This window comes from Sebastes fasciatus, chromosome 14, assembly GCF_043250625.1.
Source record: "Sebastes fasciatus isolate fSebFas1 chromosome 14, fSebFas1.pri, whole genome shotgun sequence".
Lineage (NCBI taxonomy): Eukaryota > Metazoa > Chordata > Actinopteri > Perciformes > Sebastidae > Sebastes > Sebastes fasciatus.
In genome coordinates, this window is record NC_133808.1 from 26,435,008 (window position 1) to 26,460,536 (window position 25,529).

At 39.5% G+C, this 25,529-nt stretch overlaps 2 protein-coding genes and 1 long non-coding RNA gene across 3 annotated transcripts; all 3 read right to left on the bottom strand.

Annotated features, from left to right (window-relative positions):
- Positions 1-1,657: 1,657 nt before the first annotated feature.
- On the bottom strand, positions 1,658-2,372 carry LOC141782210 (uncharacterized). The gene is made up of 2 exons (XR_012597076.1): positions 2,285-2,372; positions 1,658-1,736 (listed from the first exon to the last, which is right to left on the bottom strand). It is a non-coding gene; the product is annotated as an uncharacterized LOC141782210 (long non-coding RNA).
- Positions 2,373-4,636: 2,264 nt separating this feature from the next.
- On the bottom strand, positions 4,637-5,839 carry LOC141782698 (trace amine-associated receptor 7b-like). The gene is made up of 2 exons (XM_074659335.1): positions 5,670-5,839; positions 4,637-5,447 (listed from the first exon to the last, which is right to left on the bottom strand). The coding sequence occupies exons 1-2, from the start codon at positions 5,837-5,839 to the stop codon at positions 4,637-4,639; spliced, it is 981 nt and encodes a 326-aa protein (XP_074515436.1).
- Positions 5,840-7,001: 1,162 nt separating this feature from the next.
- Positions 7,002-16,623, bottom strand: LOC141782211 (alpha-tectorin-like). The gene is made up of 17 exons (XM_074658299.1): positions 16,499-16,623; positions 15,152-15,379; positions 14,942-15,025; positions 14,395-14,500; positions 14,128-14,257; positions 13,365-13,602; positions 12,143-12,299; positions 11,486-11,573; positions 11,300-11,362; positions 10,941-11,151; positions 10,477-10,597; positions 9,772-9,959; positions 9,295-9,449; positions 8,930-9,175; positions 8,672-8,834; positions 8,463-8,552; positions 7,002-7,694 (listed from the first exon to the last, which is right to left on the bottom strand). The coding sequence occupies exons 1-16, from the start codon at positions 16,553-16,555 to the stop codon at positions 8,463-8,465; spliced, it is 2,325 nt and encodes a 774-aa protein (XP_074514400.1). The 5' UTR covers positions 16,556-16,623; the 3' UTR covers positions 7,002-7,694.
- Positions 16,624-25,529: the final 8,906 nt, after the last annotated feature.

Consider the following 25,529-nt stretch of genomic DNA (forward strand, 5'->3'; position numbering starts at 1 on the left):
CCCTAAATATATTCTTTTTGTGTGATTTGAGTGATCAGATCCTTTCAGCAAAGATTGCATCATTTGTTAATGTGTTTTCTTCACAAAAGTTTAGTCATGAAAGAAGAAATGATCTCAGCTAAAAAATAAGTTTACTTTGAATTGTTTATTTAGTAATGGTTGCATCATGTGTTGATGTTACAGCTTGTTTCATCTTACAGTCACACCTCTGATTGCCATGAAGTCATCTTGTGACATTAATGAAAGCAGGTGTGAAAATGTTCTTAGCAGGAGAGGTACACAGCGATTAGGAGCAACTAATGGGCTAGTTGTTCAGAGCCCAGTGGGTCTTACACACACACACTGCGTTATTGTGTGGGGGGGTGAACAAAACAAACACACATTGATTCATATGGAGATGGCATTGTCTCATTTGCTGTTACTTGACTAAGATTACATTTTCAAAATATATTTTCTACAAAATTGTGCAGCAGATAAGTACAGATGTCACACACACCATACACTCTTGTAAGTTTGCATGGTTACATCCACCTCAATAATGTATTAACCCACCTCCCCTCCCATTGTAGCCAGTGTGTAGTTCTTTGTCAGGTCACATAATAGCCATGTTTGAGCTTTCAAACTTAATGAAAATGAAGTATTCGTTTTCAGTATTTTAGCGCTCATGGCTCTGCTGCATGGCTGGCTAGCAAGCAGAATGATGAGGACACAGTGGCTGAAGTTTAACCAGAGAACCGGGTGTTATAACCCTAGCGTATAGGCAAATAATGGAGTTGGAAGTGTGCCCGAAACAACAAAAAGTGCAAGTAGCCGAAACTAGCTAGTTAGCTAATAATTGGATGTAGGGTGTCTCTCCTCAGGCTTTCTCCCGCTCTCTCTCTGCTCTCTTCCCTTCCCTGAATGTGGCCTATCCAGCTGAACTAGGGGCAAAATCTTCCCCCATGAACACCCCATGAGTGTCTCCTATGTTAGTCCTGCAGGAACTCCTCCAGCCTTCTCCTTTATATCAGCTGGGTCCTACTAAGAGACATTGATTAGTGTTTGATAATCAATTATCCCACAGGAGATTAACACCTGGTCCACAAAATATCCAAAAACATTTTTAGGCAAGTCCATAGCATTGCTTATTTCAACATTTTCTCATACAACTGGAAGGATATCCTACTACGAAAAAGTTATTCCTTCTTTTTCGTTCGTTTTCCTACAAATGTCCAGCAACACGTGTCAATTTCCGCTGGTTACATGCATACACTCTTTTCAAAATAAACTTCCGTCTTCACAGGAAACAACTTCCTTAGGTTTAGGAAAGAAAGCAACCAATGTTTGGCTTAGGAAAAGATCGATTTGGTTAGGATTAGGCAAGAAAACTACTTAGTTAGGTTCAGCAGCGGAATGAATTTTGAAGTGGGGGGCCAGGGTTGGATGATGTTATACAGTGTTTCCCCCAAGATTTTGAGAGACTGTGGTGTGGTGCTCCCCCAGAAGACAATTTTTTAACATATTAAAGGTCACCTATTATGCAAAATGCACTTTTCCATGTCTTTTAAACATCAATATCTGTCCCCAGTGTGTCTACAGGCCACCATAGTATCATAAAAGACCATCCTCTCTCTTTTTCTCCTCCTCCGTTTGTCCGGAAATGGGTGCAGAAAAAAAATTCGCTTTTTTCCTTTTCTTCTGACGTCATTTGAGAAATGCAAGCCATGTAAGGGTTTCCTGGTCGAACCAGAGAGAACCTTCAGTAGCTGACCCCGCCCCACAGCGCGTCACTGTCTCTCCTCCTCAACCGAACTTGAGCAAAGTAGCTCCTACTGTTAGTCTGCAAGAACCAGCAGAACCGTCTTCATGTACTCCCATCATCTAAATATAACATGTTCATTCACAAAGGCTTTATGTAATTACACTGTTTAAACAGATGATATTTATATATTATATATATTTGATGTCATGCATGTAGAAGAGTACAGGTAGTAAATAGTGACTTGTAAGCAACACAACACATTTCTGTTTCACATTCAAACTTTATTTGAGTTGACAGATGACAATATTAATTATTCACAGCATTTGTAATCATCTCACCTGTTAGTTAGTTATGTTAACATGGTGCAGGAGAAAGTCTTCAGCTCTGGTAAACTATGGTAAGCTAAGCTCCGGTGGTCTGTAGTCATGGTAACACAGAGACAGCTCCTACTGTAAATAATATACCATTACTCTGATCTTCCATACATTTATCTTTTAGCAGAAATAATGAACTGACTACTGTTTCACATCTTCTATTTTCCACCCTGATGGTCGCTGTGTTTACACACCGTGTCATAGCGGTAGCATGTAGCTAACCCGTTAGCATGTAGCTACATGCTAACGGGTTAGCTACATGCTAACGGGTTAGCTCTGTATCTCCATGTAAACAGAGCTAACCCGTTAGAATGTAGCTACATGCTAACGGGTTAGCTCTGTATCTCCCATCTGCCCACAGCTGTCTGCTCTCAGCTGTCTGCTCTCCTCTGGGATGATTCTGTCGGTCATTTCTCACAGATGGATCTGTAAAGACAGACGTAAAACAGAGTGTATGTTTACGGTTTACAGAGTTGATGCATGAGGTAAACACTGAGTTAACTAACAGAGCTATAAACAGCATTATTTACCTGAGAGAAACCGTCAGGAAAACCTGGAATCTGGACCGCAGATGTTCATCATGTGTCGCCGATTTCTGATCAGATTCCTCCGGTAACGTGCGCTGGGTGAAGTTTCTGGTTTATAAACTTTAAAGTGGTTTATAAGCTCTATTCTAGCTCCTCTCTCTCCCTGCTCTCAGGCCGCGAGGGGGGCGGGGAGGGTGACGCTGTGTTGTTGAGGACATTTGATTGACAGAAAACGCTGACCAATCAGAGCAGAGTGGGAGGAGACAGAGGCTACAGACACAGAAATCAGCACTTTTGGAAATGGGCTGAAACAGAGGTTATAGAGACATGCTGGAATGCATGATCTGATTGTTTTTTGGAAAAAAAAACTTCAGAGACATGGTTTGGAGGTGTCTGAGACCTATAATAACTAGTTTAAATGGAGTATAATATGTGACCTTTAAAGTTAAATGCATCAATCTGGAGCACTTTAAGAGCAAAATCACGAGGCTAGATCTATGAAGAACTGGTCCTCTAGTAAACAATTTAATCATAAAGGTTGTATGGTTATGAATGCTGATGGCAAAAAGTCACACAGCATAAGCATGGTAAACGAGACGGAGTGCCGGCATCACTGCAGACGTCTCGTACTGAGGACAGTCCGCCACGGACAGTTGTGCTGGTAATCCCGTCCCTCCCCATAGGGAGAGAGGGCGCACTGCACAGAGAGAACTCCACAGCCCCAGGCAGTGGTAAGGTCCGGGGGCGAGGGGTGCTGTAAAACTCACGGACGGGCCTTTCCAAGCAGTCCCAGAGTCGGTCGCAGCGCACCGGACGATGCGCTCGGCGACAGCCAGCCCACCCGTTGAGAAAAGTATTTTTGGTTCATTATAAAACTGTATGGGGCTGGATGTAAGACCACTTTTATTTAATTTGACTTATGCTACACAATGATTGATTATGATTGAATAAAGATCCACAGCACATTCCGCTCCGCCGATTGCAAAATGTGGATAAATATAGTATTCAGTGCTTTTTTTATTCGGCATCAACCTCACGTTTACGCACGTATTGTCAAAAATACACTTGAAGTGTAAATAAATGCTTCAGTTCAGGTTGCGGTTACGTGAGACACAGCTGAGACGGAGCCGTGCAGACAGCTGCTGACCAGATTGAAATGAGAGACTGTAGAGTAAAAACACTTCTGACTTCCTCCAGTCTTGACATGGGGTGTACGGGAAAGATTGAAAGATCTTTTTTGACTGTGCTGCAATATAGGGGCATTTGCAGTGATACAGTGATTCACGACCTTGAAAAGTAAAAAGAAAGTGGGACAGGGCCGTAAAGTGGTGGGGGACAATGAATTGATGCATTGACTCTTGTGACAATATCTGCTATGGGCTTTGCAGAGATATGAATAGTGTAATAAAAATGGTATTACCTTTTCCATAAAGCATGTTAAAGAAAATATCTTCATAATAAACTTTGACTTCTCTCTCTGGTGGCTTTTCTTTTTCAATTAACTGGGTACTCCAAAACCAGTGAGCACACTGGTCACTCAATTCATTATGTTCTTTTACAAACGTTTTCTCTCAAATGTATGGGATGAAATCAGTACTTGATGCACTTGTTCACAGTGTCTCCCTATAGTATCCTGTACTCACAGGAGCCAGGCTGCAGTATCTGAAATGTAACAATAAGTCTAGTCTAGTCAGTTTTGGTCTAAACTCAATTCATTATGTTCTTTGAAAATCGTTTTCTCTCAAATGTATGGGATGAAATCAGTGCTTGATACATTCATAGTTATCATAATATGCAAAATTCACAAACTTTTAAAGAATGGAGTATGAAGAAGGGTTCTTCTAATCATCATTATTATTTATTTTATTTAAGGATGGATTAAACACATTTAACACATAATCTCTAATAAAGATTCATACAGATACATGTATAGATTAATATATGCACACACGACATATGGACAGCAGCCTTTTCTATCATTCCACAGTGTCTCTCTATAGTATGTTGTACTCACAGGAGCCAGGCTGCAGTATCTGAAATGAAACAATAAGTCTAATAGATGTTTTAAACCAGGGGTAGAAAAAGGCATAGATGATGGGGTTTAGACAAGAGTTACAATACATTAGAAAAATCATAAATCTCTCAGTTGAAGAACCGATCATGACATTGTAGCCTGTGAGAGAGACGCAGTAATATGGAGAGTAACACATGAGAAACACAACTATAAGAACACCAAGGGTCCTGGCTGCTTTTATCTCAGATTTCTTACCTTTCACAGTGTCAGAATGCTTGAGTGAGACAGTTACAATGTGGGACCTCATTTCTCGAATCTGAGACACAGCCATCACAAATACTCTCATATTCAGAACTATGATGACAGTAATGGGAATAACGAAACCGAGAACAAGATCAATAACTCCTGTAATCTGGATCACACATTCTCCATAGCAGGAATTATACATGCCTGGATGCTTCAGGTTATCATATAAAAGAAAAATGCTGTAGAAAACAGAATAAATCCAACCCAGGAAAACACATATTATAACAACTTTTTGAGTGACTTTGGTGGGGTAACGCAGAGGGTCACAAATAGCCACATAGCGGTCAACAGATATGAGCACCATGTTTATCACAGAGGCAGTGATTATTGTGACAGGTAACAGATAATATAGCACACAGACAAGGTCACCCAGGATCCAGCAGGTGTTTGTCACGAGGATTTCAACTGGGATCACCAAAAGGCCCACAAGAAAATCTGAGACAGCCAGAGAGAGGAGGAGGAGGTTGGTGGGGGTGTGGAGCAGCCTGCAGTGAGAGAATATCATCATTGTGAACACTTATCAGCGAATATCATTAATAGTTATGCAAAAAGCAGCATTGATTAAAAATCACAATCAATCAAAATAGTACACCAGCAAGTATGTAATGATCTCAGGGCTAGCACATGTGCAAGCCTGAAGCCACTTCTTCTTGTAAATCTAAAGACAGTGTAACAACATTTTAACATATACTGTGAAAGTTACGTGCCTGAAATGTGAGATGGAGATGATGACCAGCAGGTTCAGAGACGCAGTGAGAAAAGAGATGAAGTACAGAAGAACGTGAAAAAACACAATGCCAGGGTGAGGAGGCTCCGGCTTCCTGCAGGAGGAGTTGAGGAGTTCTGGAAAGCAGAGTTCAACTTTTTCCAACTGCATCACTAGAGAGACGAGGAGAGAAGCTGCTTAGCTTTGGCAGCTTTTTCACCAAATGTCATGGTCACACAGATTATGTATCCTTCTGCCGCCTGCTTTTTCTATCTCTGTTTTCTTTGAATCCCCACCTCTCTGTACACACAGTACTGCAGGGATACTCAGTACTGCAAGGATACTCTACACACCACTACTCACAGTTCTGCAGGGGTAGGAAATATAAATGGCGGCGAATGACGCACAGGGAGGAGGTCGTGGTGGATGGGTAGGTCAAAAAATATGGTCACACAGCTTATGTATCCTTCAGCCGCCTAATTCTCTGTCTCTCTTGCATCATTCTCTTCATCTGCATCTTCATCACCTTTTCTTTGAATCCCCACCTCTCTCTACACACAGTACTGCAGGGATACTCAGAGTACTGCAAGGAAATCCACTGTACGACAGGAATACACAGTACACACAAGTACTGCAGGGATACTCTGTAAGAATCACTCATATAGATAAATGCAGACTGTTTTACTGACATGCCTCCTTTAACCATATTAAATACTATTTTCTTATGCCAATTTTAACAGACTGGCAAATTTAATTTGAATGAACCTCCCACCAGTTTGTGCCTCTCCTCCTACCCGTTCCATTTCAATGACAGGAAAATACCAAGCGGTTGAGGTGCTGATTAAACTGGTCGTTGCAGCGCTATGAAGATAGGGCCCAAAGTCTTGAAGGTGTGATGAACTCTGCTCCCTCAGAGCTAGTACCAGCTAAAATTACATCTCTAATCTTATTTTGGGCATGAATAACTATAAGGACACAGCAGGGAGAATTAGACCTGTGATGGAGTTAGTATTAGTGGAAAGGACGTTGTGTTGCTCTGGCTCTATCTATTTGGCGTGAAGAGGAGGTTGTGTTGCTTAAAAGGTTTTTTGGGGGAGAGTTTTTCCATATCGATGAGAGGGTCGCACTGTAAAGAACAGAGGGTGTCGTATCCTGTACAGATTGTAAAGCCCCCTCTGGCAAATTTGTGATTTGTGATTTTGGGCTTTCCAAATAAAATTGACTAGACTTGACTACTTATATTGTGCATTACAAAAAAAACACAAAGATCATGTAATATTCCCTCACATTTATACTTTTTATTGATTATATGCAAGGTAGCATGTTTTTTTCTTGTTGAGGCCACAGACTGAAGGTTGCAAATTTTAATGTCGTACAATTCCCACATTGTTTGCAAGACCTTGCAATTTTGTCCAAACCTGGTCAGAAGTAGAAGTAGAACTGTACAAGTAGAACTGTGCAAGTCCAGTTCAGTCCTTTTGGGGTTCCAGCAATCACAAAAAACTCTACAGGAACATGGTGGGACTTTCACCTCCTTCTCAAAGTTAATATGCATATTTACAGAACCTTATACAATCAACTTTGCATGTCTTTATTGTCTGTAAATTACCAAAGGTTGAGCCACACATTGAAACATATTTCATACAACATTTGCCCAGAATTCTTACAGTATCCATGTTTATGTGTTCACTTATCAAGTAATGGTGAATGCTTTCTTCCAGACAATCTGACAGTTAATGGTTTTGTCTGCATCAGAAGCTGCTAAAAAACTCAATATCTCTCCAATGCTGTAGAAAACATTTTCACCATCTCAGAGGAAACTACCCTAGAAACCCACAACAAGACCAAACTAATTTAAGGCTAGAAAAAGATCAGTATATGAGTCTGGTTATTACACTTATATGTGCTGGTATAGATTCACAGCAATGATAACCGATCCCAGACTCTTCATCAGGGCAAAATCAACAGCATCATGGCATCATTGTGGGTCTTCAGCTCGTTGGTCAGTCCAAATCTCCAGGGAAACCTAAGAAGATAACCAAATCCAAATCATGGTTGGTTGTGGGTGATACATTTCTTTTTTCCATTTGCGCGCCCAGGGTAGGTTTGCTGAGTACATGTGCTTTTTTAGCAATGGCCTGCTACATGCTCATACAGTAATCATACTTCTGTCTCTATCTATTTGGCGTGGAGAGGAGGTCGCGTTGCTCTGGCTCTATCTGTTTTAGCGTGGAGAGGAAGTTGTGTTGCTCTGGCTCTATCTGTTTTAGCGTGGAGAGGAGGTTGTGTTGCTCTGGCTCCATCTGTTTGGCAATGCCGGGAAGCTTCTTGACATCCTCCTGGATTCACCTTCTCACATATTTTCACATTATATGTATTAATTTTAGTAATATGAATTGTCTATGTTGTATTTTCATTATGCTGTTACTCTGTACACATGACATGTATTGCACGTCTGTCCTTTCTGGAAGGGGGATCCCTCCTCTGTTGCTCTTCCTGAGGTTTCTTCCAGTTTTTCTTTTTTCCCTGTTAAAAGGATTTTTTGGGGGGGGAGATTTCATTATCGATGAGAGGGTCGCACTGTAAAGGACAGAGGGTGTCGTATCCTGTACAGATTGTAAAGCACCCTGAGGCAAATTTGTGATTTGCGGTTCTGGTCTATACAAATAAGATTGACTTGACTTCTGTTTAGTTTTGGGAGTTTGCCCTTTGTTTGTATGGTATTTCTTTGGGTAAACCTCTAGTATAACAGTACAGTATATATATTGTAGTTCAGCAGGAAAGTTGCACTTACCTAATAAGTCCAGGCCATGGTGATGAAGGCAGGGTTTTCATCATATTTTGACATAGCAGATCTACGCCTTCTCCCACCCTGGCTGCAGCTCTGTGAAGCAATTAAAAGACAGAGAGATTAATAATTCTTAAATTTGACAATTTACATGTTTATTTGCATTTGCATTGTTTATGTGCATTTATGTGGATATATTCAGGAACTGTGCATACCGGGGCACAAGCATTATTCTGCGTGATACACAGTTCCAATTTGCAGTGCAAATAGATGTCACCAGTCTCGCCAGTGAAATGGAACGTCTTGAAAGAGAAGTAGTTGGACGTTCCCAGTCCATTGCCTTCCACTTTCACCGTCTGGTCAGCAGAGTTAGGGCAGCTGCTCAAAAACAGGAAAGCAGACATGTCAGGGACATGCCAACAACAACAAAGACAGGTTTAATTAATCACCACGAGAATTTCTGTGAGTCTCACCCATCGATGATGAGGTCATATCTCAGGCTTCCACTTGGCGAAGGCTGATCGGTTGCCCAGCAGGAGTCAGTCACCACGACGACCATGTTTTCATCGAGCCCATCCGTCTTAAGCTCCACCCAGATTTTCTCGTCCAGTTGGACGTCGGTGCTTGGCTGGATAGTGTTTGTGCGATCAGCATCGGTGTAGGCCGTCATGGTCAGATTGTAATTCCATTTGACAGAAATCATCTGCTGGATCACAGAGCTGGAAAGAAAAGACACTTCCTCACTATAGGTTTCAGTCTGCTCGCAAAAACAAAGTGAAGCTTTCTCTTGGCAACAAAAAGGTGACAACTCTGATAATACTGTACACCCACCACACACCTCTGTTTGATTTTGATGGAAAAGCTCTCGATATCCGGCTGACTGTAATAACAAGAGAAGTCAATAAGCACTGGGCTTTGGCGGTTGATTAGGCCAAATGTGGAGATGTTCCGTCTCATGATGGTGTTCTTGTAGATAATTTCACTGTTGTTTGCCTAAATGGTCACATGGAGACAGACATCATCACTGCACATTGAGGTGCACCTAACAGTTAATTTACTTTTATATTCTACTCAATATATATGAACATTTTAGGCTGCAGCAGTCACTGAACAGTAGCTGATGCTTTCATTAATTGCACCAATAGACACATTTTCCCAGATCACCAACTTTATAAAAAAAACAAGGTCACAGGTCAATGCTACAGGATATGCTAACCACATCCCTGCAACCACAGAAGGATTACAAACAGTACGTTTCTAGTGTTGAAAGGGATTTGGCTGCTTCTTGAGAGTAAACTAAAAAAAGTGTACCCACCATAACCACTGTACCACAAGTGTTGTCGCTATCGAAGTTGAACGTCACCATGTGGGTCAAGTTGTCCATTTCAGCTTTGCAGGTCTGGTCATTGAGGTGTAATACAGAGTAGTCGATGTATTTCTCCTCCAAGAGACAATTAGCCAGGTTTAACGAAGCAGATTTGTGCTCGCAAACCGTCGGCTCACCTGAACACCCGTAACAAAACATTCATTTAGCTTTTGTTGAAAGGACTTAAAATAGCACAGATCAGGAACATGCACACATAAATTCAACACTGAAAAACATCTTTACAGTTTCTTAAATTACTCTTTTGTGTATCTCTTTAACATTAACTCTGAACGTTGTTATATGAAAGAATATTGGGAAGATTAATAGCTCATATGTATAAATATTTTGTGCTAAAGCTCTACATTTGTCCCAATAAAGTTAACATGCAAGTCAAATAAACACAGGAAAATAAAAGCAAGATTTTATACCGTTTAAGCTTAAAAATAGCACTTTTTTTTTACTGCTAAACAGAGGGCAGTAATAACCAAAAGCTATTTAATTTATAATAAAAGTAATGGCCCAACATTTGGTTGAATCCTCGATGCGAGGATGTTCCACAGTTATTCCATAAATCTGAAACAGCAATTCTGAGAAATCCTGAAATGAAATAGTAGTTGAGACAATCTTGACATTCTTGTGTCATAGTTGACTCACCAAAAGTGCTTGTTGATCTGTACTTGGAGGCAAAAATGGCCCGACAGAGGCATCGGGGTTCCCCACCAATGCTCTCACCACAGAACTCGTGAGCACTGCAGAACCTGTCCTGACAGAAGGCCTGAGGGACAGCAGCTGCAAACACACATCGAGAAAAGCTACAATTAAGAAAACAATGGCCTCCAGTTTGAATGTGATTAATTTGTGAAACTGGATGGTGTCAAAAAAAAGAAATCTACCAATTTAAGTTTAATGACTTGATTACATTCTCTGAAATTTGCATAAAAAGTGCACTGTCACAGAATATCTACCCTAAAGGTAAATGAAAAGAGACACAAAACTTTACAAGGTGAAGAAGGTGCTTAAAACAAGGTTGTCTTATAATTCATTCATTTATTCATGTAGGGAGTCATGTCAGGCCTATCAGGTCATCTTGAAACATAAGTGAAATGATACTAAAAGGCAGGCTTACGGCAGCTGGTCTTTGACCTCCAGCTCTCCATCATGACATTGCTGTGGTGGCTGCAGGCCCTGGCGTAGGCCTCCAGGAACTGGCACTTGAGGCCATCCACTGCAGGGTATTTGCACAAAGTGCGTGTGCAGGCAGTTATGAAGGGTTTTGGGTTGATGTGCTTATTGCAAGCAGTGAAGGGGGCCTGCTTCAGGAGATTACACCTGTTAAAGTAAAAATGTGACATGAAAGTTAAGTCAACAAGGACAGTAAGGCACATGTTTACTAGATAAATGGGTTTAGGTGTTTAAATTCCAAATTCTTCCCTGGTTAGAAGACACCACCACATGATAAATGTTAATCTGTGTTTACCATTCAGTTGTGGTGTTGCAGTTGATTGTACTGTCAGCAGCGTCATCATACTGTATCTCACAGCTATGGGGCAACAAACAGGAAAAGATCAAAGACTGATCAACAACTTAATACTTGAACCCCAATATATTTCGAACCCATTCATTCAAATGAGAAGTCGGTTAGATATTGTGTTTGAGGTCTTACCCGGCGGCAGAGTGTTCAGTAACCTTCTCTTGGATCAAAGACCTGCTGGAATTGCCACATAAACCAAACACGGGTCCTCCACTTGGTTCTGGACGGTTTCAGAAGAGAACATGTAACAGATCAATAAACCTATAAAGTGGACGAGCACAGCAGTACACTAAAGGGCAGCACATCGATACCTAAAGTATTGACACTATCTTGTTTTACATTACACATAAATAACATTATTCTTCTTAATCAGTTCTTCAATGTCCATTTTTATGCAGATGATACAATCTTATATGTCTCTGGCTCCACTCCAAACCAGTCTCATCATCAGTCTTTGGAGCTGATCCCAGCTGAAATTGGGCGAAGGCAGGGTACACCCTAGAGAGGTCGCTGGACAATCACAGAGCTGACACACATTCACACCTACGGGCAATTTAGAGACAACAATTAACCTAACCTGCATGTCTTTGGACTATGAGACGAAGCCGGAGAAAACCCACGCTTACCGGGGGAGACCATGCAAAATTCCACACAGGGGCCCTATATATATATATATAATATAATATATTCATAGTAATATTCTGTGTATGAGGAAGAAGATAGGGATATGATATGAACCACAATTTTTCAAAGCCTATAGATTGCCTTCAGGTTTTAATTTGTGTGTACCTGTCATGTGGATTAGTGCTGTGTAACCATCAAAGAGGACAGACACCGTGTAGTTAGAGGCTGATATCTTAGCCGTCACTCCTGTCTGGTCTCTGGAGACCTCCACACCGTGGATCAACTGAGCTGTGGCGTTGAGTGTCAGCACTTTGTCATTCAGCTTCATCACAACAGAGGAGCAAAGTGATAGAAGAGACACAAATATCACAAATACACAAAGCAGTCACCATATTTATTTTTGGCACAAATGGTGCTTCAAATCATGGAGTGTTGCAGTCTGCCCTCTAGTGGTTGAGTGGCCTTGTGTAGTACCATTTGGGTTTTATAACTACTACCAGTGTTGGAAGAAGTATTCAGACCTTTTACTTAAGCAAAAGTAGCAATATTAAAATGTTAGATACAAGGAAAAGTAATGCATTCAAAATATTACTTAAGTAAAAGTACAAAAGTATTAGTATCAAAATATACTTAAAGTACCAAAGCAAATGTATTCATTATGCAGAATGGCCCATTTCAGAATCATTATATTTCTGGATTATAGTTGTATAATAGCTGGATTATATTATACCACTGACTACTAAATGATATGATAAGGTGTGGTTGGAAATACATATAGACACTTGTATGTGCTTATAAGTCTTCCTTTTCCTGTCATTACATGAGCTCGGACAGATTTTTTTAGTTTTTTGTTTATCTTTTCTTTTTCCTTTTAGGGTTCTAAAAGTGGTCATATATTAGACAATAACTGTATTCCTTAAAATATGTTAAGGTATTAAAGTACTGGTACAGATGACCCTGCTTCAATTCCACCTGGGGAACTTTGTTGCATGTCATACCCTCTTTTTCTTTCTCTCTCTCTCTCTCTCTCTCTCTCTCTCTCTCTCTCTCTCTCTCTCTCTCTCTCTCTCTACACTGCGAAATAAAGGCAAAAAAGCTCCCCAAAATAACTATATTTTTAGATGCATTTGTGCAAGAGCGCTCTAAATACCCCAGACATTGTTCTGTTTTGAGAACAGTTTTTATTATGGTCATCTGTGTGCTGATATCGAGCTGTGTGTGCTGATTTGAATTTGTGCCTGATTATCAATTGGACCAAGAGACACTGACACAGAACATGTATTTAAAAGGGGTATAAATATATTGCAGCCTAAGGGCCCATAACAACCTTTATCAGCGACTGCCTGAGTATCAGTGATGGATGAGATTGTGGCAGTAGATAACTTACCTGAACCCTGCCACCTTGTTCCAGGGAAATCTGAACACCTGCCGTCCCCAGCTGCAGTATCACACGATCCAAAAAACTAACATCTTTACGGCGTCTTTCCTGGAAAACCCCCAGCACCCGGAAGCCTGGGATCACTGAGGGATCCATCAGAGTGTACCCACACCGGTCCGGGACAGAGTGAACTCCGCCAACAAAATCGATGACAGTGGAGCCGGTCACAGAGCACATCGACGCGCAACTGAAGGAGGCAGGGAGAGACAGATACAAACAGAAAACAACATCATCAGAGTTTGGTAAAGACAGAAACACTGGAAGCACTCAAGATTAAAAAAGAAAAACAAAAGTCATAAAATAAAGGTGAAGTTGTATTAATGTATAGCATGGAAATGTATATAGGAATTATATCCATTTTGATGGCACAGTACAAATTGGTTTGTCAAAACAGCATTCCAGCAACCAACAGTAAAGAGGTCAGAGGTCACACATGCACTAATGGCGAGTGACCATCGCCTGCTGAGGCAATATTTTGTTCACCAAAGTTGAACTCCACGCGAATGCCAAGATGTGTAACGGTGTGCGAACTTTTCACGCAGCGTGATCACATGCAAAGACACGAAAAGACGAGAATTCAAAGAGTTTGCACAATTCACATAACGCTGTGTCGTGAAAGCCAATCAGCGTTGAGATTCTCCTCCTCTCATCACTAATGTTTTTGTAATTTTTGAGGGACATTTCCTTTTGTATCATTTCTTCAAATATTTACCTCCCATCGCCCTGGCAACGCTCCATTGGCCCACAATCACTGACGGCACTAGCAACTCCATTCACATCACAAGATACGGTAGAGCATATGCTTGGGTCCCATACTGTTGTATTCGTCTTATAAACAACACCTAGGAGTTAAAAAAAGTTTATGTAGGTAGTTTAAAAAGTCAGACGTTACTCACAGGTGATTAAGCCAATTAAATAACAGCAACCTTTTGCTTTTGAGGCATAAAATTGCACTTTTGGAGCCACTGAATTTGCTTACCTGAAAGTCTGCATCCACTCACATCTGTGATGACACCTTTGCTTGTATCAGCTGTCTGGAATGTCTGTTTAAAAACTGTCAGACCATCGACTTGTGCATCTGCCTCCTGGAAAGTGACAGAAAATCATAGCAACTGTCTAAATATTGTGAAAGGGTTGCACTCTTGAATCCAGGCTTTTCAAGGAAAAGTGTCAAAAAGTGCACCTTTGTAGCCAAATTGAACAGTCCCATCTTACAGGAAAAATTACCCGAACACTGACAAAATAGGTAGAGGAAGCTTTTTAGATGCAAAAAAAATCAATAAATGTTTTTGTTTGTAGAATTGCCATTTGTCTGAGCCTACAGTAGTTATTGCAAATGAAATAAATGACTTATTTTGCATCTGAAGAGCCTTTTCTACTTATATTGTATGTCGGTACTTTATGTGGATTATGCTGAATCGGGATGCAGCTTTTGGTCTGCCTCATTATCCCCCAACTCACATCACACTCTCCAAAATGCATTCTCAATGCATTCTATCAAATCATTCTCTAAATATTGTACTTACAACATCAACATGTGGGTACCCAGAATATGTCCTGATTGCCAGAATTGCTTGTGTCCCAAAGTTGCCAAGTTCAACTTGTTCAATCTGAAAACAGAAAACAGACACAAAAACACAGTGACTACTAAGAAATGGTTAAGTCTTTAGAAAAAGCTATGATTTGAAAACAATGGAAAGTAACACTGGTAAACACTGTAACTGAAAAACACTCACTTCCGAATGTTGACTGTCTTTTAAAGGTATTACGTTGACACATTTCCCAGCATTCTTAAGGTTTGGCAGAAGTTTATGAACCCCAGATCCAGTGGATATTTCTTTAGTAAGCACTGCCAGGTCACCTCTGTCAGCTGTCCCTCCAGACATCAAAATACAGTCATTTTTGATTCCAGGTTTGTATAAGCCATTAAAGCAAACAGCAAATTTGTTAGCATCGAAAGCCACCTGTTGAAAAATAAGAGACACAACCAATAAATAACTAGTTTAGACTGAAAAAGGTTTATTTATTTATTTATTTATTTATTTATTTATTTATTTCGGCAGTTGAAAATTGTTGCTCGAAATTATTTTTATTTTAATGACGCCAAGAGTTCATCAGTTTCATTTTGCGGCCACTTCTTTCTCTCTTTATGTAACACTATTTGTAGCTGTAGGCTACCTACGAAATTTGATATCCCACAAAATCAATTTGTGTGTAATTTACGTAATTGTGAACCAGGAAATATAAATAGCGGCAAATGGCATGTAGGGAGGAAGTCGGGGTGGATGGTTGGGTAAAAAAATGACCGGACTTTCGCCCAGGAGACCGACGTTCGTGTCTCGTGTGAAACCAGAAGTCAACGTTGATTGATTTGTTACGTAAGTTACTTGAGGAACTCCACATCCAGAGTTATTTTAAGCCAAACCACGATCTGTTCCTAAACCAAACTAAGTCGTTTTGTTGCCTAAGCCTAACCAAGTTGATCTTTTCCTAAGCCAAACTAAGTAGCTTTCTTGTCTAAACTTAAGGAAGTTGTTTCCTGTGAAGGACTGTAGTTACTTTTGAAAAGACTGTATGCATGTAACGAGCTGAAATTGACACGTGTTGCTGGACATTCGCAGGAAAACAAACAAAAAAAGAATAAAAAGAGAAATAAAACAGTCTGAATATCTTGAATTGTCCTGAAGGAGAACAGTCTGGGTGCCATCCACACATGCTACACATGCAAGGTGCATGAAAAAATAAGTTATTTCCAAAAATGTTGTGCGTTTACACCATATTTTATATTGTGTAACATAAGTGAAGATGTTGGCTTCTTTTTGTAGGCTAAATTGTGGCTTAAGTATGTGCACATCCCCTTTAGCTGTGACATTTTTTCACCTGCTCTCACTCGACTCCACACCCTGCATATGCAAATTACCCAGAAAGAGACACATATTGGTCACATTTTGTAACTCATAACTCACTGGTGAGGCTTAAACAGCACCATGTTCTGGTTCATGCCAGTGCCCAAGTACTGAATCGTATTATTTATGCATTGGAAAAGACCAAGCACAAAAGTTCAAGGCATTTATATTACTTACATAGACTTTGTCATATTTCTGTCCATAATAGGTGATGGGGCACGAGGTGATGTTCATCTCCCCAGAACTGGTAAATGTCTGGTTTGTTGCAGCAGTACCTGAAGATATGGAGACACATTACACAAGCTAACATTCTGCATAGGTTTATTTTTTAGTTATATGCATTAATTTTCCTCTAATTTGAAAAACAGAAGGAAAAATCTCTCTCCAAAGTCTTTCCAAAGGCTCCAATCAAGGATGATCAACTTGTGCGTCTTTACCATATAGCCTCACTAATCTGTGCCTGAGGTTAGGAAAATAGCTTTAAAAAATATATATAATATAATTGACATTTTGGAAAATACACTTATTTGTTTTCTTGCCGCGAGTTACGTGAGATGATCGATACCACTCTCATGTTCGCTAAATATGCAGCAGGAGTCAGCAGTTGGTTAGCTTAGCTTAGCATAAAGACTGGAAAGAGGGGGAGACTGTTAGCCTGGCTTTGTCCAAAAGTAACAAAATCTACCAACTAGCACCTCTAAAGCTCACTTAAAATAATGACAAATCACTGTTTTACATGTGCCACACTAGTTCTTGGCTGGGCACGATAACTTCCTGCAGTCAATACTGGTTCTCTGGCAAATAACAAAATGGATGCAGTGTGAATAAAGTGTGTGCGTGTGTTTCTTTGAGTTGTGAAGCCTTCTTACCTGGTAGCAGGCTGAGTGCAGCCAGGTACAGTATGAAGCAGAACATGTTGGCTGTCCGCTGACAGGGACCTGAAACACAGTTGGAGTCATAACTTAAACTTAGGTATACATGCATATCGTGAAGGTCTAAATATTCTCAAATAAAATATGTAGGCATTTCAATTAGACTGTTTTATCTTCATTTCTGCGTCCTCCTCAAAATAATAAGTAAATGCATTTTTAAAAATATACATATGTATTCTGTTGTGACTAAATAAATCCAGTCTTTAATACAGCTTTAAGCAAAAGAAAGACCTTAGAAAATGTAGTACTCATTTAAAAGGAAAACAAAGGACAAAAAGAAATGAACAGTCAGATTTCTTGGTTTTTGTATTGTTGGTCCAAACAGCAGATATTAACCTTTATGTATAAATGACCCTTTCCTTCTTGTCAGTAATGACTGGGAAAAGTCAGTGTAAACCTATATATGAGAGCAGTTTAAATGAGCTGATTGTAAACCTATATATGAGAGCAGTTTAAATGAGCTGATTGTAAACCTATATATGAGAGCAGTTTAAATGAGCTGATTGTAAACCTATATATGAGAGCAGTTTAAATGAGCTGATTGTAAACCTATATATGAGAGCAGTTTAAATGAGCTGATTGAGTTGACTTCTTATTTTGAGACATGACTTTATCTCTTGAGCACCTGTCTGTATACAGGTATGCAAAGATCGCTCCTTTTGTTTGTCTGCAAAATTAGCTGGTTATTAATGTCGCTATAAATATCCTTGCATTTTTATTTCCTTATCTGAGTATGCATTCTTATGTTTAGTAGATTTTGCATTATATTTTGTATCTTTGTTTTATGTTTTAAGAAATGACCCTAAAATGTTTTTTCTAGTCTAAATTAAGCTATCCTAAAAGCTGTGGTAAGAGTCAGAGTAATTACAAAATGTGCAGACAAGATGTGAACCAAAAGTTTCCAGGTTGTCTTACCCTCTGGAGGAATTGTAGGAGAGCAGGGAAGTTGAGCAGCTCTGTGTTTGAGGAGAAGTTTCTCTGGACGCTTCAACACTTCAGACTGATTTGCCTGCCTCGCCTCTCTGTCTGGAGGATATACATTGTCCACCGTCTTGTTTACTCGCCAGTGAAGAAATTCACATTCTCGTAACCTTTTGTCTTCTTCAAACTGTCTTCTGTCACGGAACATTCCAGTTTCCAAATCATCTGTAATTAACTGAGAGATACTGATGCAGACTGTGAGAACAACTTGACAGTGTTAGGTGTCACATTTTTCAACGCCTCATTACCGTCAGTGTAAAGATCCATTTTGAAGGAGCACAAAAACATATTAAGCTTACTTATTTTATTAAGAAATGCAGATTAAAGAGCCTTATATTTAATGAAAATCTTAAAACATACAATATATAAGAGAGCATACAGTACTGACATGGCCTCTGCAAATGTATTAATTAGTAATTCTTAAGGCCACACTAAAGATTTTTCATATCTTAACAGAGCGTGAAAATGTGAGCGACCCCACACATACGACAGGTTATGTTAAATGTAATAGCTTGGTTCCTATAGCGTGTGGAGAGCAACGATTTGGCCAAAACAGAACACCACACTAACAGATTCACTCATGAACAACAAGAGATCTCGCAAAATCTCTCGAGATCAAACGTGACTTTAGTGTAAACAAACACGGTGGGCGACGAGCAGGAAGAATTTGCGATGTTAGTTTTTACTTTGTACTGAAAATTCACCAAGGATGGATGGATGAAGTCATTGAGACATGTTAAATAAACACTTACCACGAATCAACAAGTTGGTCCTCCACTTCTGAGGTCCATCTTACTACTACTTTTTGTTTTGCATTAGCTCATGCATTAGCCACGGCCGAAATGACGGCGGTGGTTGTCCTTCCTTCTTCAGTCAGCTTGGCTCTCAATTGTCTCGGGGTTCCCCACACACAACAGGATATCTGATCGTGAATATTGAGCATGTTTAACATTTACGATTTGAGATCGGTGCGGCCAGGATGGACTTCTGAGCCAGTTGGGGAATGTAAAAAAAACACTCTTAACATATTTCACACCACAGGAATATCTGGAAAGATAATCTTTAGAACTATCAAAAAATCCGGGTTTTTCTGACCATTATAGGGGAGGGGGAAATCAGACACCAAATCAGCTTAATGTGTACCCTGCATTAGTTACAGTTTGGGTTTTGGGTCAAATTTGTAATTTCACAATAGAGTCTGTCTGTGCTATATTTAGTTTTCAAACACACATAACGTGTGTGATCCCTAACTGGTTGGATATGTGGTGTGTTTAAAAAACCTGCACAACACAAAAGAAAAAATCCTAAAGCTCAAATGTTTAGTTCAAACTGAGAAAGATCTGATCTGGAATGTAGCAGGGCAGGAAAGAGTTTGACAGCTCTATTATAAGTGCTGACACTGATGACTTTTACCTCCTGCGAAGAACTCTGACAGATGTTAAGCCGAGGTGTGGCCAGTCAGTCACAAACTGAGCACCAGTTGAACAGCTTTAGAGAGTTACATCACATCACATCACGTCACGAAAGCACACACAAACATCACGTGAACTCCAAATTCCAGTAAGATTGAATGTCAGCACATTATTTTCATAGGTGCATTTAGCTACTTTTGACTCAGTAGGACTTCTATTCCTTGTTTTGCACAATCCTTTTTAAATTAAGCTTCACATTTGTGTCAGGAAGGATCAATATTAATTTATAAAATTTGTGTGTGTTTGTGTGTGTATGATGAGCTGCAGGTAAGCTTGGCTGAGTGGTTGATTGATTGCATGTGAGTTTTTGGGTTGATCCAGGGAGCTGATTGGTTCCAACCTCAAGTGAGAGGTTTAAAAGGCTGGTTTCCCCCTCCTCTTCCAGCCAGACTGCCAGCAAGAACACACCAAGTGAAATGTACTGAAGTTTGTCAATCTATATAACAGCCCAGGTTAGGTAGGGGTGGGTAGCATTTTTGTTTTAAGCCTTTTTTTTTCCTGCTTTTGGTTAGGAGTTTGGTTATTAATTTGTCTTTTGTTTCCTTTCTTTTTTTAGGTATGTTTAAGTTGTTTAACTTCCTTTTGTTTACTGTTTGCTGTAAGCGTACCCTAAAGACATTCTTTTTAACTAAACCTTTTTTAAGGGCTGCAAATTCCTTGTTGCTGGTGGTTCTTGGGAGCTTGGAAGACACTGACACTGTCATCCCAAAAAAGACAAAAGTCTACCCCAACAACAAACTTTATATCACAAAAGAAGTGAAGGACTGTATTAACAGGAAAAGCCAGCCCTCTCCAATTCCCAGGGCGTCAAACATAGAGGCTCTGTCACGCCCATCAGGGTTTGGTTACGCTGTATACGGCACCCTTTAGCACCAGTATGAGAAGCCCCGCATTCCATTGACCTAAACCTATCCGCGGCAACAGTAAACACTGAGAAAGTGTGCCGGGAGTGGATGGGTCCAACAAACACAAGGCTTTCATCCTGTGCTGTTCCTGTCCCATGTGTCACATTCCTAAACCTAACTATAGTGGTTTTGTGGCCTAATCATAAAGTGATGCTGATCTAAGACCAATGACCACTTACAACTAAAAACTGTACTTTGGTGTTGAACCAGAGGCTGAAAGAACCTAGAGAACATCATGGGGGTTATAAAGAAAAACCTCCAGGCTCTAAAAAACTATGGGTGCCCAATGAAAACAGCAACTCACCTACACAAACCTTTTCAAAGCTTTTTACCAAACTGATTGGTTAGTGTATATCATTGATATTGTATTAAAAGTTTGTCAAAACATCCAGACACTTACTAGTTTTCAGTGAACTTGACATACCAAACCAACAGCAATGCTAACTTGTTTGGCTAACTCTTACCTTTGCTAACTTTGCTCTTATGATAGTATTTTGGCAGGGTCAAGGGTTTTTGCACCCAGGCTGTTGCAAATTGCCCGTGAGCATCCAGGAATTCATATATCTTAAAATGTATGCTTCTAATAGGGAGTAAGCAATGATGTACGGGTGTTTGAAGAAAGCTAGCAACTTAATAGCTCGGGACCACTTCTCCATTTCAGTCCAGATGTTTCTACAGTTGTGACATCACACTGGGATGCAGTCCAGAACAATGACATCACTAACTTTCTACCCAGGGCTGACAGGTCCTTGTTTTCAGTATAACTCCCTGTTTCATTAAACTAGTTGTTTCATGCAAGATTACTTTTATAACTACTCTATATTCCAAGTCAAATTGTATTTAATTTCCATGCCATGATACTTTAAAATATGAATGTTTTAATTTTGACCTTTAATGGGACATTTCAATACTCGCAAATCTACTTTAGCAACAAGAACAAGGGTGCATATACGTATCTCGCAATGCATAATATGTTGTCGCAGATATGTTTGGAAGAAAGGAGACGAAGGGAATACAAAATAGAGGGAAGAGCATGATGAAAACAGATGAAGAAGATTGCTGCAGAAAGTATAGTCACCTGAGGAAAAGATGGGGGTGGGACGGGGAGGAGAGAGATAAATCTAATATGAATACTTGGAGGAGACCTGCGACCTCAGAGAGCTGCCAGTGTTCAGCAGCTTGTCATGTCCTATCTCTGTTGATGGAGACCCTGGAAGAAACTGAACTCTGCTTTCCACAATTCCTCAACACTTCTTGCAGGAAGAGCAGGCGTCCTCACTCTGCAGCCATACTCATTCACATTCTGATGGCTTCCATCTCTCTGCTCACTGCGACTCTAAACATGCTGGTCATAATCTCCATCTCACACTACAAGTAAGTGAAGTATTTGTGTTTCAGTCATGGATTTTACCTGCTGATATGACAATTGATGCTACAGATAATGATAAGCATGTTGCTCTGTTATCTCTCCAGGCAGCTCCAGACCCCCACCAACCTCCTCCTCCTCTCTCTGGCTGTCTCAGATTTCTGTGTGGGACTCCTCATGTTGCTTCAAACTGTGCTCATAGATGGCTGCTGGTATTTCGGTCCCATCATGTGTGCCGTGTATTATGTTTCTGACTATATTATTACCTCTGCCTCCATAGGAACCATGGTGCTCATATCAGTTGACCGCTATGTGGCTATTTGTGATCCTCTCCGTTACCCCACCAAAATCACTCAAAAAAGAGTTCAAGTCAGTGTTTGCCTGTGTTGGATGTGTTCTGCTGTTTTTCACATTGTGCGGTTTAAGAATAACCTGAAACAATCAGGCAGGTATAACTCCTGCTTTGGACAGTGTGTGGTTGTTATTGATTATGCTGCTGGACTTGCAGATCTTTTTTTGTCCTTTATTGGTCCTGTCACTGTCATCATAGTTCTGTATATGAGAGTATTTGTGGTGGCTGTGACTCAGGCTCGTGCCATGCGGTCTCATATTGCAGCTGTGACTCTCCGGTGTTCAGTTACTGTAACTGCTAAGAAATCTGAGATGAAAGCAGCCAGGATTCTTGGTGTTGCTATTGTCGTGTTTCTATTATGTCTCTGTCCATATTATTTTGTTGCACTTACAGGCCAGGACACCTTGCTCAATGTCTCATCTGCTGCCTTTGTAATATGGCTGTTTTATTTCAACTCCTGTCTCAACCCTATGATCTATGCCTTTTCTTACCCCTGGTTTAGAAAATCTATTAAACTCATTGTTACACTTCAGATACTGCAGCCTGGCTCCTGTGATGCCAACATACTGTAGAGAGAGAGTGTGTGTGTACAAAGAAATGCTCTTAAAATGTTTGAGGCCCACATATAGCAATGTTGTTAGGTAATGAAAAGGTGTAATTGTCTATGCAGATAAATGATTTCTTCATGTTGTTGATTCAGTGAATTACACAACCTAAATATGTGAGGAAACTGGCAAAGGGATACCTTTAATGGTTTGTGACAGGAATATGGAATAGTGATTGATTGAATGAGTCAGTCTCCATGAGCGTCTGTTGTTTATTGTCAGTTTCCCATCTTTTAAATTACAGACATTCAACAATAGTTTAGCAAATAAGATATTATACATACTGTATGTCACATACATATGATGGTTATTATCCAAATAGGCAGCCCATTCTCAATTCTATGACAAATTGGGATGAGAACGTGTTTGACTAGGATCAGTTTAAATGTTTATTTTAAAGCATCTTACAGAAAAAAATAATAAATAAATTTATTGAAGAAACAATAAAAAGCCGAGCAGAGGCAAGAAGACAATGAAAGTGTATACAAGAAACTTTTACAACAGAATTATAATTCAGGTGATATTAAAGCCTTTTTATAGGTTTTCAAAAAAAAATTAAAACATTTTATTGAGCTGACTGATCTAAGACTTTGCCAGAGCATTAATGGGGTCAGGAGCTCAGTAAAGTAATGAGGTGACACACAAAAGTTATGTAAGGAAGTTGGTAAGGCAAACTAAAGACAAGAAAATAATTTAATGTGTCATGCAAATCGGTTGTTGGCAAATGCATGATAGCATTGTTGCAATGGTAGCTTAATAAAGCTTTCTGAGATGAGAAGGATACGTTGGCACAAACATAACACACTAAATTAAATGAGGAGTTTTGTAAACAACAGCTATTTTTTTATTAAATACTGTATTGATATAACTTTTTCTAGGTCTCAACATTCTGAGGAAATAGACACAAATCTAAAGAAAAGAGATTTCTGCTGTTTACTGACATTTTTCACACTTTATTTATTCTGCAAATATAATAAAACAACTACTTAAAATGTTATGAAAGCTTATTTATTTCTAACCATTTTGCAATTCTCACATTTATCTCAGTATTTTTCATCCCAGTGTGACTATCTGTGGTAACATCATGTTAGTCTCATTTGTCATACCTAGGGAAAACTGTTGATATAAGTAAGAAATAACTAGAAGGCATACATATTATAAAGACAATTTGAGTGCACTCACTTTAGCTTGAGTACAGCGCTTCAGTGTATTTAAGTCCCTGATCAAGCTGCTTCAACTAAGGCCTGTGTTTACAACAATACAACTTGTATTATGAGCACAGTGTTTTGGTGAAGGGTGATGGCAGGAGCTTCTATATCAAGCAAGAGGAATGTCGGCCATAGTGAAGGTCATTATTCTCAAAACTGTTTCATGGGACATCACAACTATATTGCATGTCAGCAAAATGTAGTAACTCACCCAAAACACTTCATTCATGCTTCAAAAGTTAGTCATTGTGTCAGTAAACTGGCCAATGCAACCAAAATGACATTTTTTTTTTTCGTCGTTGGTCAAAATGTTATTTTTCACCACGGCAGTCAACCCTGGAAATGTTTCTTATGGTGGTTCAAATGGGGTCGTGTTTACCACGTTTACTAGAAGAGTCCATATGAACGCCCCCCTCATGTGGTATTCACAACCATATTGTAATTTTTGTTGTATATTGTTTTTTTTCGTAATTTTATAATAGGTCTGAGGAAAATGTTGATATTCCCAATGGCCTCATCTTTTTCCTCTGTCATTATGCCTTTGCATTTACTACATTATGTTACCCACTTGCTAAATTGTTAGCCTCTGTGGCTTCTAGACACCGACAGTAACATTAATATTGCCGTTGCTTAGCATATCGTATACACGACTTCCCATGTTGTAAATACGAGTTTCATTTGAAGGCACCAATACATACAAATATCTGCTTTGTTTTGGGGGTTTTTAACAGTAGGTGGTGAGAACAAAGGTGCTGTAATTTATCGACAAGGGTTCACATTCTTTTCGTAAAATACTTAGTATTTGTGAACAAATATAATTAATGAAACATTATTTAAAAGTTTTCTGAATCTGCTCTTCTGATTTATAGAATATGATTTTACAGGACAAACATTTCCAGAAGAATTAAATGTTCAGACGAAGGCTGTGATCAATAATAATAATAATAATTTAACAAGTAATAATAATGGTCCAAAATGATGTAAAATGCATAGTTTTAAGTCAAAAACCTTAAAATTTACTTGGGGGAGGACCCCCAAACCCAATTTCTCCTGGTATTTTTTATTCACTTTAAAAATTGAAAATGTGTGTCTGCATAATATGTAAGAGCATCCTGACTGAGACTCTGCTCCTAAAACCTGAATAAAGAGCTCAAACATCTTACTTGTACCTCTGTACCTGCCTGTCTGTCTAGCTGCTGTTGATTCTAGCCTATAAACATCCTATAATATATTATAGAGTGACACTACAAATAACACAAAAAGCACTTTAAGTATTAACACTATATACAAATATACCACCTTAACCCTATAATGTTCCAGTTGGAATATTATTGGATTATTATAGGCCTACTACTGTATAGAAGATGCATAACCCAAGTATAATAAT

Excerpts from the sequence above, each read along its gene's own strand:
- LOC141782698 (XM_074659335.1), bottom strand. The coding sequence starts at position 5,839 with ATGCAGTTGGAAAAAGTTGAACTCTGCTTTCCAGAACTCCTCAACTCC. Across the intron at positions 5,448-5,669 it reads ATCTCCATCTCACATTTCAG|GCTGCTCCACACCCCCACCA; the intron begins GCACGTAACTTT and ends CTCTCACTGCAG.
- LOC141782211 (XM_074658299.1), bottom strand. The coding sequence starts at position 16,555 with ATGAACATCACCTCGTGCCCCATCACCTATTATGGACAGAAATATGAC. Across the intron at positions 14,258-14,394 it reads GAGTGGATGCAGACTTTCAG|GTGTTGTTTATAAGACGAAT; the intron begins GTAAGCAAATTC and ends TTTAACTCCTAG. Across the intron at positions 9,176-9,294 it reads TCCATCAAAATCAAACAGAG|CTCTGTGATCCAGCAGATGA; the intron begins GTGTGTGGTGGG and ends TTTTCTTTCCAG.